The sequence below is a fragment of the Oncorhynchus masou genome, chromosome 5 (genome assembly GCF_036934945.1).
Source record: "Oncorhynchus masou masou isolate Uvic2021 chromosome 5, UVic_Omas_1.1, whole genome shotgun sequence".
Lineage (NCBI taxonomy): Eukaryota > Metazoa > Chordata > Actinopteri > Salmoniformes > Salmonidae > Oncorhynchus > Oncorhynchus masou.
Genome location: NC_088216.1, coordinates 60,316,381 through 60,330,734, shown reverse-complemented (window position 1 = coordinate 60,330,734; position 14,354 = coordinate 60,316,381). Strand labels below are relative to the sequence as shown.

Below are 14,354 nucleotides of genomic sequence, written 5' to 3'. Positions count from 1 at the left end.
CTCGCGATGTTGCGCCTCTGGGTTTCGAAACTGTGATTTTGTTATTGAATCAGAGATGGACGTTGGTGGTAATAGTGGTGGATTGATTATCAACAAACAGAGGGCTATGTTACCCAACAAAAGTAGGGGTGAATTTGTCCGTAATCAGAGAAAAGACTCGGAGGTAAGGAAGAAAAGTGATGGTTTATTGAAGTACGTTCTGCATCGTGTTTGTGCTGTCAACAATCCTAGCTAGAACTAGCTAAGTTAGCAAATTTACTAGCCGATACCTGCTGCTAGCTAACGTTAATTTAATTATTGAGCCCCCCAGTCCGTTTTTACCCATTACAACTGTTCTGTAGTATAGCGACCTCTCTGTAACAAAAATACGATATTAGAATGGTTATCCCTGAATTTGAAACGGCCACTTGTCCAACGTTAACTAGCTAACGTTAGTTTACTTTACCGACTAGTAACTACTGTAGTTAGTTAGGTGGCTAGCTTAATAATGGACTACATGAGCCTAACGTTACTCCTTTATAATCCAAGGATTTAACACGTTCTATTTAAATTAGAATTCTCTCTGGAAGCCAATACAGCAAAACAACCTATGTGTGTCGAGTCTCACATAGCTAAATCCCTGCTCTCTACATAATCACATCAAAAATAATTTCACAATTGCAAAATACACACTTACTGTAAAATCAAATGTTATTTGTCACATACACCGAATACAACTAGTGTAGACTTTACCGTGTACATATTAAAACCCTTCCCAACAATGTAGATTTTTAAAATTAAAATGGTAACGCTGTGTGCCAGCCACCCTCTTGAATTTACTCATATTACACTACTAGAACATCGAGTAAACATGAGGAATAAAACAAAATACACACAAAAATTGAGCTATATACAGGGAGTACCATTACCAGATTAATGTGCAGATGTACGAGGTACAGTGCTTTCGGCAAGTATACACTTCAGTGAGCAGGCCTTTCTAATCGACCTGGCCTGGGTATCCTGGAAGGATTATGACCTCAACCTGTCAGTAGAGGATGTCTGGTTCTTTAAAGATGCTTTCCTCACCATCTTAAATAAGCATGCCCCATTTCAAAAAAAGGTAGAACTAAGAACAGATATAGCCCTTGGTTCACTCCAGCTTTGACCTTCCTTGACCAGCACAAAAACATCCTGTGGCGTACTGCATGAGCATCGAATGGACCCCGCGATATGCAACTTTTCAGGGAATTCAGGAGCCAATATACACAGTCAATTAGGAAAGCAAAGGCTAGCATTTTCAAACAGAAATTTGCATCCTGTTGCACTAATTCCAAAAGGTTTTGGGACACTAAAGTCTATGGAGAATAAGAGCACCTCCTCCCAACTGCCCACTTCATTGCGGCTAGGAAACACTGTCACCTCGCCATCACGGTTGACAACTCCATTGTGTCCTCCTCCCAGAGCGCTAAGAACCTTGGCGTGATCCTGGACAACACCCTGTCGTTCTCAACTAACATCCAGGCGGTGGCCCGTTCCTGTAGGTTCATGCTCTACAACATCCGCAGAGTACGACCCTGCCTCACACAGGAAGCGGCGCAGGTCCTAATCCAGGCACTTGTCATCTCCCGTCTGGATTACTGCAACTCGCTGTTGGCTGGGCTCCCTGCCTGTGCCATTAAACCCCTACAACTCATCCAGAACGCCGCAGCCCGTCTGGTGTTCAACCTTCCCAAGTTCTCTCACGTCACCCCGCTCCTCCGCTCTCTCCACTGGCTTCCAGTTGAAGCTCGCATCCGCTACAAGACCATGGTGCTTGCCTACGGAGCTGTGAGGGGAACGGCACCACAGTACCTCCAGGCTCTGATCAGGCCCTACACCCAAACAAGGGCACTGCGTTCATCCACCTCTGGCCTGCTCGCCTCCCTACCACTGAGGAAGTACAGTTCCCGCTCAGCCCAGTCAAAACTGTTCGCTGCTCTGGCCCCCCAATGGTGGAACAAACTCCCTCACGACGCCAGGTCAGCGGAGTCAATCACCACCTTCCGGAGACACCTGAAACCCCACCTCTTTAAGGAATACCTAGGATAGGATAAAGTAATCCTTCTCACCCCCCCCTTAAATGATTTAGATGCACTATTGTAAAGTGGCTGTTCCACTGGATGTCATAAGGTGAATTCACCAATTTGTAAGTCGCTCTGAATAAGAGCGTCTGCCAAATGACTTAAATGTAAATGTACCTCCGATAAATCTGCGATAATTGAGAATTTCAATAAGCATTTTTCTACGGCTGGCCATGCTTTCCACCTAGCTACCCCTACCCTGGGCCAACAGCTCTGCACCCCCCGCAGAAATTTGCTCAAGTCCCCCTGCTTCACCCAAATCCAGATAGCTGATGTTCTGAAAGAGCAACAAAATCTGGACCCCTACAAATCAGCTGGACTAGACAATCTGGACCCTCTCTTTCTAAAATTATCTGCCGAAATTGTAGCAACTCCTATTACTAGCCTGTTCAACCTCTCTTTCTTATCGTCTGAGATCCCTAAAGATTGGAAACCTGCCGCGGTCATCCCCCTCTTCAAAGGGGGAGACACTCTAGACCCAAACTGCTACAGACTTATATCCATCCTACCCTGCCTTTCTACAGTCTTTGAAAGCCAAGTTAACAAACAGATCACCAACCATTTTGAATCCCACCGTACCTTCTCCACTATGCAATCTGGTTTCGAGCTGGTCATGGGTACACCTCAGCCGCACTCAAGGTCCTAAACGATATCATAACCACCATGAATAAAAGACAATACTGTGCAGCCGTGTTCATCGGCCTGGCTAAGGCTTTCGACTCTGTCTATCACCGCATTCTTATCGGCATACTCAATAGCATTGGTTTCTCAAATGACTGCCTCGCCTGGTTTACCAACTACTTCTCAGATAGAGTTCAGTGTGTCAAATCGTAGGGCCTGTTGTCTGGATCTCTGGCAGTCTCTATGGGGGTGCCACAGGGTTCAATTCTCGGGACGACTCTTTTCTCTGTATATATATCAATGATGTCGCTCTTGCTGCTGGTGAATCTCTGATCCACCTCTACGCAGACAACACCATTTTGTATACATCTGGCCCTCCTTTGGACACTGTGTTAACAAACCTCCAAACGAGCTTCAATGTACAATACTTCTTCCGTGGCCTCCAACTGCTCTTAAAAGCTAGTAAAACTAAATGCATGATCTTCAACCGATCACTGCCCGCCAAGCATCACTACTCTGGACGGTTATGACTTAGAATATACCTAGGTGTCCTAGGTGTCTGTTTAGACTGTAAACTCTCCTTCAACTCTCCTTCGACAGTAAACTCGCCCAATTTATTGTGGTACCTCCCTAATCTTAATACATTTGCACACACTGTATATAGATTTTTCTATTGTGTTATTGGCTGTACGTTTGTTTATCCCATGTGTAACTGTGTTGTTTTTGTCGCACTGCGTTGCTTTATCTTGGCCAGGTCACAGTTTTAAATGAGAACTTGTTTCCAACTGGCCTACCTGGTTAAATAAAGTTGAAATAAAAATCACGTTACGTTACAGCCTTATTCTAAAATTGATTACGTTTATTTTTTTCCTCTTCAAATTACACACAATACCCCATAATGACAAAGCTAAAACAGGTTTTTAGAAGTGTTTGCACATTTATTAAAAATAAAAAAACAAATACCTTATTTCCTTAAGTATTCAGACCTTTTGCTATGAGTCTTGAAATTGAGCTCTGTTGCATCCTGTTTCCATTGATCACCCTTGAGATGTTTCTACAACTTGATTGTCCACTTGTGGTAAATTCAATTGATTGGACATGATTTGGAAAGGCACACACCTGTCTATTCCCATGGTTGGCAGTGCATGTCAGAGCAAAAACCAAGCCATGAGGTCAAATTAATTGTCCTTAGAGCTCTGAGACAGGATTGTGTCGAGGCACAGATCTGTAGAAAGGTACCAAAATGTTTTTGCCACCTTGAAGGCTCCAAAAACTGTGGCCTCCATCATTTTTAAATGGAACAAGTTTGGGACCACCAACAGTCCTAGTTCCTAGTGCTGGCCGCCCGGCCAAACTGATCAATCGGGGGAGAAGGGCCTTTGTCAGGGAGGTGCCCAAGAACCCGATGATCACTCTGACAGAGCTCCAGGGTTTCTCTGTTTAGATGAGATAACCTTCCAGAAGAACAACCACCTCTGCAGCACTCCATGAATCAGGCCTTTATGCCAGTGGCCAGACGGAAGGAAGCCACTCCTCAGTAAAAGGCACTTGATAGCCCGCTTGGAGTTTGCCAAAAGGCACCTAAAACACTCTCAGACCATGAGAAACAAGATTCTCTGGTCTGATGAAACAAAGATTGAATTATTTGGCCTGAATGCCAAGTGTCACTTCTGGAGGAAACCTGGAACCATCTCTATTGTGAAGCATGGTGGTGGCAGCATCAAGCTGTGGGGATGTTTTTCAGTGGCAGAGACTGGGAGACTAGTTAGGCTCGAGGAAAAGATGAATGGCGCAGTCCAAGGGATCTGCTAAGAAGAATGTGAGAAACTCCCCAAATACAGGTGTGCTATACTCACTGCCAAATTTGCATCAACAAAGTACTGAGCCAAGGGTCTGAATAGTTTTTTATATTTAATACATTTGCTAAAATTTCTAATAACCTGTTTTTGCTTTGTCATTATGTGGTATTATGTGCAGATTGAGGAGAAAAAAACGAACAATTTAATCCTTTCAGAATGCACTGTATTTGTGTCTGTGCTCCAACACAGGGCTTCTCTGAGTCTCCAGACCTTGAGTTTGAGTATGCAGATACAGACAAGTGGTCTGCTGAACTGTCAGGTGAGGTATTACTGGACACTCCTTATTGCTTTAAATACTGACCTCTGTGACAGGTTCTCTTGTGAATTTGGTACCAGCTATGCCTACATCTCTTCTCCAGAGCTATACAGTTACACTGAAGGACCAGAATTTCTTCTCAACAGAAAATGCTTCGAGGAGGAATTCCGAACTCATGGTATGCACCTTTTCGACTTGAATGCATTGTCTTCCTCAAGTGTGGTTATACAGTACCTCTTACTGAGAGTGTTTTGCTCTTGCCCTGTCTTAGTGTCTGACAAGAAATGGACCGAGCTGGATGTGGCTCAACACAGAGCTCACGCCATGCGTCTACTTGACGGCCTGGAGGTGATCACCAGGGAGAAGAGGCTGAAGGTGTCTAGGGCAATCCTCTACATGGTTCAGGGTAAGTCCTCAGCAGGTTTAGTAGCCTGCTGTGACTAAAGAAGCCTGGGAAGAGAGAACTGTTTCCGTATGTTTTTATAGTGATGCAGTAAGCAAACAGTGTTTCAGCACTAAAGTCATGTTTCCCACCTGTGGCTCTACAGGGACATTTGCGGAGTGCAGCTCTGAGGCAGAAGTGCAGCACTGGATGAGGTATAACATCTTCCTGCTGCTGGATGTTGGCACCTTCACGGCCCTTGTGGAGCTGCTCAACATGGAGGTTGAGTAAGTTGGAACTACAAATCAGTGAGATGTCATTGTTTTTGGGAGGAGTTTCTTTGCAACACAAATGTGTTCAAAATCAGGTTGCTAATTCTTTCTTTCCTCTTTTCAACCCTTCTCTCTCTCTCACAGTAACAGTGCTGCCTGTAGCAGTGCAGTCAGAAAACCAGCAATCTCCTTGGCTGACAGCACAGACCTCAGGTAAGATTAGACACCGACTTTCCTGCAGCTCTATATAGTTAAACACCAGTGTATGGGAGTCCCCCTCTGATGCTGCGGTGTTTTTCTGGTTCAACAGGGTGCTGCTCAACATCATGTATCTGATGGTGGTGACCATCCAGCAGGAGGACCCAGCCGACTCACCTGAGTGGAGGGCCACCAGGGAGACCTTTAAAACAGAGCTGGGTAGGAGTGTGTGTTTCTATTAGATAGAAGGGTTTTGTCAAGGAGTAGTTTATAACTAGTCTTTTCTATTTCCCCTCTCTCTCCCAGGCTCTCCTCTGTACAACAACGAGCCCATCTCTGTCATGCTCTTTGGCATGGTGACGAAGTTCTGCAGTGGTCACGCCCCCCACTTCCCCATGAAGAAGGTTCTGATGCTGCTGTGGAAGAGCATACTGGTGAGAGAGAGATTTTATCATATTTTGTGGATTTTGGCTTGCATATCCAATTTACAACATGTCCTCTCCTCTGCCCCAGTTCACCCTCGGGGGGTTTGAGCAGCTCCAGAACATTAAGGTGCGTAAGCGGGAGGAGCTTCGCCTGCCCCCCCTCCCAGAGGACAGCATCCGGGTCATCAGGAGCATGAGGGCAGCCTCGCCCCCCGCATCTGCCTCTGACCTCATCGAACAGCAGCAGAAAAGGGCACGCCGTGAACACAAGGTAACCTCTACCACGTCTCAATGCGGCACACAAAAGTTACGCCTCCCCCTGTTTAACACCTGCTCAATGTACTATTGTGTAAGGCCTATTTGAAAAATACTCCTCTCTTACAGTCCCTAATAAAACAGGACAACCTGGACGCCTTCAATGAGAAGGACCCCTACAAGTCAGATGAACCTCGTGAAGATGAGGACGACAACGATGACAATGACAACTCCATGGAGGCGGAGCCTTTTCCCATAGAACGGGATGAGGTCATGCCCCCACCCATCCTACACCCCACCTCAGAGAGGGTGAACTTCCCCAAGGGCCTGCCTTGGGCCCCCAAAGTCAGGTACAGTCCGGGGCTGAGTGAGACATCAGGGAGACATTTGCCACAGATTAGTGCTGTTTCTATAGATGTGTTTTGTTATTTTATGTGTCTTGTATAGTGTTCCTAAAGTTTATGACTAGAGTTTTTTTGTTTAATGCTTTTACAGGGAAAAGGACATAGAACATTTCCTGGAATCAAGTAGAAGCAAATTTATCGGCTATACGCTTGGAAAGTAAGTTCAGTTGGTGTCTTTTTTTCATTAATAGAGATTAAATCTTCTAGAGATTTAATCCGTTTTAATGTTGTTTCTTTTCGAGGATCCTTGACCTAGATTTCATGGTTATTTCTGTATTTGTATTGCAGTGACACAGATACAGTTGTCGGCCTACCCAGACCCATCCATGAAAGCATCAGAACCTTGAAGCAGGTTATATTATACAGTACTTAACAAGTCTCAAACATTGTGAAACATGGATACATTTTCTAGATATTGCATAATATTGCTGCATTATGCCTGAAAGAGCCATTCTCCAGTTGGATGGAAAAGCAGTGGTGAAAGTACTCTATGGAAGATGGCCGACGATTACTAATGTGATAATTAGATTGGAAAGTCATAATTTAGGATAATAATACAACTCAATCATTGTTTGCAAAAAATACTGTTCAATGCAGCACATTGAGGCTATAGGCCTCTTGTTGGCCTTTTATAAACACATTTCATGCAATTCTACTATACTTTATATGAATGGAGACATTAGCAGAATTGTTCTTTAATACTACAAAAATTACACAGTATCCTACTCTGCTGACACTGACAAACAGATCAATGAAAACGTTGTTTCATCCATATAATTGGCCAATGATAAGGGGAGACACACAATATGACGTCCATCTAACCTGGAGGAGGAAATTATTGTCCAAAAACAAACAAAAGTGGCACTGACCCAATGATAAAGACAGTGAATATGCACACTCACTGGGGATATGGCCGACGTTCTCAGCTAGTGCCAATAAGATACGAGGCTACTTACTGGTCGCTCAATTAAGTTGAGAATTTTTAAACTAAAAGACAGATTAAAGTCTTTATTGTCATCTCTTTACAGCGAAAGCTATTTGCTTCCCAAACTGTTTTTCCGCAATTGTATTTTTTAATGTTGCGATATGCTTGGCTAAATCTCTCTGCTTTTCACTGACAGTCACAACTCAACAGTCATCTCTATTTGATACTTGCCTTCGGCGTTGCCCAAATTGCGGGCCTTCCGACTGTAGGCTATGTGATTAAAATAATCCACACTCCATCACACGTGTCCACTTGGACAGAGACTGAGGAAGCCGAAGGGCTGTCTGGTGTCCTGCCATCTAGCAACCTGACCCTAGCAACCGATCAGTGGCCTGGTCACAGATGTCACTGGGATTTTGAGGGGCAGGTTTATTAACACTAGAACCACTGGGTCTCAAGGGGCCCTCCTTCAAGCTACTAATAACGTTATAACAGTGTAATTAATACATTCTATTTATGCTATCATAAAAATAATGATTTGGTTGTGTTTATGAATGTCTTATGTAGCATTTGAACATTTATTTTTTTATTTTTTTTAAACACGACTATAGTATTTTCATTAGTTTATCTCAGTGGTGGGGAGTTGGATGGTACAGTAACTGAAAAAGGTTGGGAACCACTGAGATAAACTAATGGAAACACTATAGTTGTATACTTTTTTTTTTTGTAAAGACTCCAATCAGTGTTTTTTTTTTTTTAGTTATCAAAATTCTCAACTTAATTGTGAATTTTACCAGAAGGCCTATGGTCTCATGATTCTTCTAAAGTATCCCTAGTGGGCTTAGTACCCCTGTTTGGGACCACTGGTTTATCTTACTGTAGGCTATCTGTAAAAACACAAATTCAAGTGTTCATTTTTATTTGTGAATTGCGTTTGTTACAACTATGAAATAGAACGCATATATGTGTTGAAAAGCACTAACAGCTTCTTTTTATAACAACAAAATAAGAAAAGTATCCTACCCCAACCATCAAGGTGCACGGTCTAATGGAAAGCATCAGTAGCCTAAACATCATTATAAGTGCTAAGTGTGCTTGATAAATAGTGAAAATCATCACAAAAGCAATAACGGGGGGAAAACCATTAAAAAAGGACATGCACTAAAACTGGTTATAAGTCCAGTTCTGTTTGTGAATTAAGATTTAAACAACTGTGTTATAGATTTATTTTAGGAAAAGTCAAGGACGGATGGGGGATGACTTAAAAAATGTCAGAAATAAAATAATGAAAGTCATGAGCAGTCTAAATGACCGCTATAGCAATTCTATAGTGTTAACCCCCAGTCTCTCTGGCAGCATCGGGGGATGGGTGGAGTGAGCTGTGATAAGAGCACCACTGGCAGTGGGAGTTCTTTACAATGACAGTTGTTTCTATTTCCTTGCAGCATAAGTACATCTCTATAGCTGAGATTCAGATTGCCAAGGAGGATGAGTTTCAGAAAACTCCACTGTCAGGGGTGAGTGCCATTGCATATCACTGAAATGTATGTTGGAATATCACTGTCCTAGAGAAAGGGCAATGTGTTTAATTTAAAAAGCATGTTTTGTGTTTGCTTATAGGGGGAAGAGGATGTGGAGATGTGCTCCACTGAGCTGCTATACCAGGGCATTCTTCCCAGCTTGCCTCAGTACATGGTGAGTGTTCTGCTCCTCTTGTATACTGAATCTAGGTTTCCAGTGCATTTCTATGACCTCTAACCCTTGGCAGAATTGACCTGTGACTCTTCTCCCTCTCAGATTGCCCTGCTGAAGATCCTGCTAGCTGCTGCCCCCACCTCCAAGGCCAAGACAGACTCCATCAACATCCTGGCAGATGTGCTGCCTGAAGAGATGCCGTGAGTCAATTGTTTGATTTGAAAGGGGGCTGTAGTATTCTGTAGAGTTCCAACTGAAAGGGTTTTATTATTTGAATACGGTATCTGCAGGACCACGGTGCTCCAGAGCATGAAGCTTGGTGTGGATGTTAACCGCCACAAGGAGATCATTGTTAAGGCCATCTCTGCCATCCTGCTGCTGCTTCTCAAACACTTCAAACTCAATCACGTCTACCAGGTACTGGCAACCGACACTCAACCACTACCACCACAGACAGGCAAACTCTCAAAACCCTGAGAGTCATTTCTCACAAGCACCATACACTTGTGAGTGGCCTTCCCTTACCCTTCTGTTTCTTTTTATTTATTGAATTTGACAGTTTGAGTACATGGCTCAGCACCTGGTGTTTGCCAACTGTATTCCTCTCATTCTCAAGTTCTTCAACCAGAACATAATTTCTTACATCACAGCCAAGAACAGGTACGTTGGGGAATTTGAGCCATTCCAAGACTCTGATTATCTGAGACCCTTTTGGTAATCACCTCTCATTCTCTTTCCTGCAGTATTTCTGTGCTGGACTTCCCTTACTGTGTGGTGCATGAGCTCCCTGAACTTACTGCAGAGAGTTTGGTAAGTTTCACACTCCATCCCTCACATAAATAAAATACTGATTGTAATATCTGAACTCAAATGCCTGGGCAATGTTTTTGTAGAAGGGGGACACACCATTGTACCTAATGGAAATGTTACAGTAGTCAAAGGTTGGAGGTGAGGTGTTGTTACCCAATGGTTGGTTTGTCTGTGTTCTACAGGAGGCTGGCGACAACAACCAGTTCTGCTGGAGGAACCTGTTCTCCTGTATCAACCTGTTGAGGATCCTCAACAAGCTGACCAAGTGGAAGCACTCCAGAACCATGGTGAGTGCGAGACCCACCTAACCAAAACAATACAGTTACTCTTATGCACTAGGACAGACATCAATCTGGGATTATTTTAGATCATAATTGCATACCTTGCACTTCTCTGTCAGATGCTGGTGGTGTTCAAATCTGCTCCCATATTGAAGAGGGCGTTGAAGGTTAAACAGGCCATGATGCAGCTGTACGTCCTCAAGCTGCTCAAAGTGCAAACCAAGTACCTGGGCCGCCAGTGGAGGAAGAGCAACATGAAGACAATGTCTGCCATATACCAGAAGGTCCGCCATCGCCTCAATGACGACTGGGCCTACGGTAACGGTGAGTCACTGTCAACACCAAAATCAACCCACAAAGTGTCCATTGTGTTTTTCAGTCAGTGATTGATATGATGATTGATAGCCTCATATTTCCCACAGTGACTGTGAACTGTTAAGTGTAAGCACCCTATGTAGCTTGGGGTATGTCAAGTTTTAAAGAGAACCCCAAGTAATGAGCTTCTATGTTTCTTTGATGGCAGACCTGGATGCGCGGCCCTGGGACTTCCAGGCAGAGGAGTGTGCTCTGCGCGCCAACATTGAGCGCTTCAACAGCCGCCGCTACGACAACAACCAGAGGAACCCTGACTTCCTGCCCGTGGACAACTGCCTGCAGAGCGTTCTTGGACAGCGCGTCGACTTGCCGGAGGATTTCCAGATGAACTATGACCTCTGGCTGGAGCGAGAAGTCTTCTCCAAGCCCATATCCTGGGAGGAGCTTCTGCAATGATAACAGGGCTGGGTGGTGGGAGGTGGTGCTCTAGGAAGGTTTTCTGAACACACCTCCCCAAGGTGGCAACACTAGTCTACATCTCCACATCGTTTAGTGCTGAAAAAGCATACGTGTTACAGTATTCATAGAGCACTGCATTTGTTTCTGAAAATTACGCAGACAAGAGTCCCCATAACAAACATGATCCTTGTGTTGTCACCTCATGCAGAGAAAATAAGTCAGTAAGGGATATTCAAGAGTTAGAGGGTCAACAGCTAAGTCACCTAAATGTGGACCGTGCGCATTAGCATTACCCCTTCACAGTTGGATCAATCATTTATAATATCTGAATCCAGGCACTAGATAACTCGTAAAAAAAAAAAAAATGCAAATAGGGGGTGCTTATATTTGTCCTGTTTCACACATGTACAAGTGTGTAACCTGTACAAGCGTGTGGTGAAATGGAAATGTGTTTTTTTGCATATCCCATTTGGAGAGTGGTGTCACGCACGGCCAAGGTGAACCAGGTCTTGATTTACCCCATGTAGAGCCTTTTCTAGTTTTCAACTTTACCTTTTCAGAGTGATATAGGTTTTATCAGCCTTGTCCAACCTCCATGGTTGGGGATGTAAACCCTTTGTATTCTGTTACTTACACACAACTCCACACATCCAACCTGCCATGGTGCCACTCTCCTGGCTGTCGGAGCAGTACTCTGCCCTTCAAGCACTATAGTACACTATTATAACCCTTAGGAAGTACAAAATAAAGTGTTTGTGTGTGTGGAAGAGAGATTGTGAGGGAAGGGTTGCTTGAGTGTGTTTGTGTGTGTGTGTGTACAGTATGTCTTATGGTTACTGATATAACCCCCTGTTGACCAGACTTTTGATGTTCCATTAGTACTCTTCTCACTGAGTGACCGTTGGCTTATATGAATCACACACCTCTATCAACCATGGTGGAGACAATTTAGATTGGTATTAAGACATTTTAATGGAATTTACAGCCTAATGTTTTAACCTAAAGCAACAGGAACACATGCTGGCCACTTCACAACCGTATTGGCTGAGAACTTGGGAAACAAATCTTAATTCTGTGTGTGTGTGTGCACAGTATGTTTGAGAGAGTGAGGCAAGAAAGTGGTTCTCACTCACTCTTCGCTAGCTAATGTTTGTTTTTACTCAAGGGAACAATTATGCCCACCCGCTAACTCCTCATTTCTAAGATAATTGTATAGTTGCGTTGTGCTTATACTAATTTACCACCGCTATTGCTTTTTTGTGTTAGGTTTTATTTATTTGCACCAAAGACGAAACAGTACAGATAAAACAAAGAATGGTAGAAACGGTGTGCAGGAGAGGTTGGAAGCCCAAAAGGGCTTTTATGAAAAATATAAGTACATAAAATAAAGTATGTTCCATCAGTTAAACAAAGCATATTAATTATAATTGAACATGATATACTCATTATACAAGACTATGTGTGTGTGCATCTGTGTGAGAGTTAGACATGGAGTGGATTATTGGGTCGTTTGGTTCATCAGGCGGACCCCCAGTCTTCGCTTGAACGTATTGATAGATGATGAGTTTTGGCAATGTGAACATAAGAATTCCAGAGTATGGTACCTCTGTATCTGATAGAGAATTCTCTATGTGAGGCAGTGGGGAGGGTGAAGGTTATCGCAGTGTCTTGCGTTATGTAGATGGATTTCAGAATTTCCAGGGAGAATCCGTTAACGGGTTTAGGTAAACTGTCTGGGAGGTATATGTAGATGAAAGTGCATAATTGGCGTACCTTAATGTTGTAAATAGACAAGATATTGAGTTTCTTAAACAAAGGTGCAGATGGAGCAAGGTAATTAGAGGAGGTGGCTAGACTTGAAAATGTATTTTATATGATGAGTAATTTCTGTACGTACGAGGCATATGTATCGGCCAAGAAGTTTTTAATGTAATGAGATATGGGTCAATGAAGCTATAGTATAGAGTATAGAGAAGCAAGCCTGATGAACCAATCCATGTTTTTTTTCAACATTCTCTTATACACCAATTTTTCTACGATTTCTGAAAAACATAGTAGTACAGATATTGGGTGATGAATTGTAAAAGATCTTGGATCCCCAGATTTTATAGAGGGGGGGATAACTTTGGCAATTACATTTTTTTTTTAGGAACAATACCAGTTTGCATTGATTTGGTGAAGATCTACCTTAGAGGCTCAGTAATCAAGGAAGACACTGATTTCACCAGAGAGGCACCAATCTCATGACCTGCTGCTGATATCTTTGTTACCAATTACCTCCATTACAGCAGAAGGATCAAACTGGAGCATAGAAGGGAAATGCCACTTCATGTAATCTAAGTGGTTTTCTGAATTGTATTTGACAGAGAGGAACCCACATTCACAAAAACACATTAAATTCACATGAAATAACATCAGAATCACTCTAGGTATTATTTCCAACAATAAATTGAGATGGAATAGTTCTAGATGCCATTTTCTTATTCAATAGTTGATTGATTTTCCAAGTTGACTTTATTTTATTTAATCATTCTTGAAATGTGTTGGTAAAATATTTTTGGGGGGATATCTGAAGTAGGCTAGTAAATTTTTTCTTGTACTTTTTGTAATATGCAGAATTTAGGGGAGAGGGATTTGTGAGAGACCTTTTTATACAACTTCTTTTTAACTGAGGATGTTTTGAGACCGGTTGTAAACCAAGGTTTCCAGAACCCTTCTGCTGCTCTCTTACGTGGTTTAACTAAGGTAGTGAATTACATAATTAAAAGATGTGAGAAAAGTCTGGCAAGCAGACTCCACATCACCCTGATTTATTATAATGGTTATTGAAGAGAGAATCTAAAATGGATAAATGTAATTATGACATCGTATGATGTTAGGATGTTGGAAAAACCCTTATTTATCATGTCAATATGTTTAGCATTGTATGACTTTATACATACTGTATATATTACTATTTTTTTTTTGCTTTATTTATACACAGTGATAACAGAATAAGACTAAGCTTTTTGTCAATAAACCTTGATTTACTTGCTCTTTCAGTACTCTCTTGAAGGTTTTGAAATCCTACCCTTTGGCTTCAGTCCAGACTCACCACT

General features: G+C 42.7%; 1 protein-coding gene across 1 annotated transcript; it reads left to right on the top strand.

Annotated features, from left to right (window-relative positions):
• Positions 1-32: 32 nt before the first annotated feature.
• LOC135540012 (striatin-interacting protein 1 homolog) lies at positions 33-14,290 on the top strand. Its single transcript, XM_064966305.1, has 21 exons — positions 33-163; positions 4,769-4,838; positions 4,939-5,013; positions 5,107-5,241; positions 5,384-5,504; positions 5,634-5,702; positions 5,800-5,906; positions 5,994-6,121; positions 6,201-6,383; positions 6,497-6,717; positions 6,863-6,928; positions 7,060-7,123; positions 9,142-9,213; positions 9,317-9,391; positions 9,494-9,591; positions 9,682-9,808; positions 9,951-10,051; positions 10,135-10,201; positions 10,384-10,488; positions 10,602-10,806; positions 11,006-14,290. The coding sequence occupies exons 1-21, from the start codon at positions 56-58 to the stop codon at positions 11,251-11,253; spliced, it is 2,445 nt and encodes an 814-aa protein (XP_064822377.1). The 5' UTR covers positions 33-55; the 3' UTR covers positions 11,254-14,290.
• Positions 14,291-14,354: the final 64 nt, after the last annotated feature.

Bases quoted from the DNA above. Each gene is read 5' to 3' on its own strand.
- LOC135540012 (XM_064966305.1), top strand. From the start codon at position 56: ATGGACGTTGGTGGTAATAGTGGTGGATTGATTATCAACAAACAGAGG. The intron at 5,242-5,383 runs GTAAGTCCTCAG...GTGGCTCTACAG, and splicing joins AATCCTCTACATGGTTCAGG to GGACATTTGCGGAGTGCAGC. The intron at 10,807-11,005 runs GTGAGTCACTGT...CTTTGATGGCAG, and splicing joins CGACTGGGCCTACGGTAACG to ACCTGGATGCGCGGCCCTGG.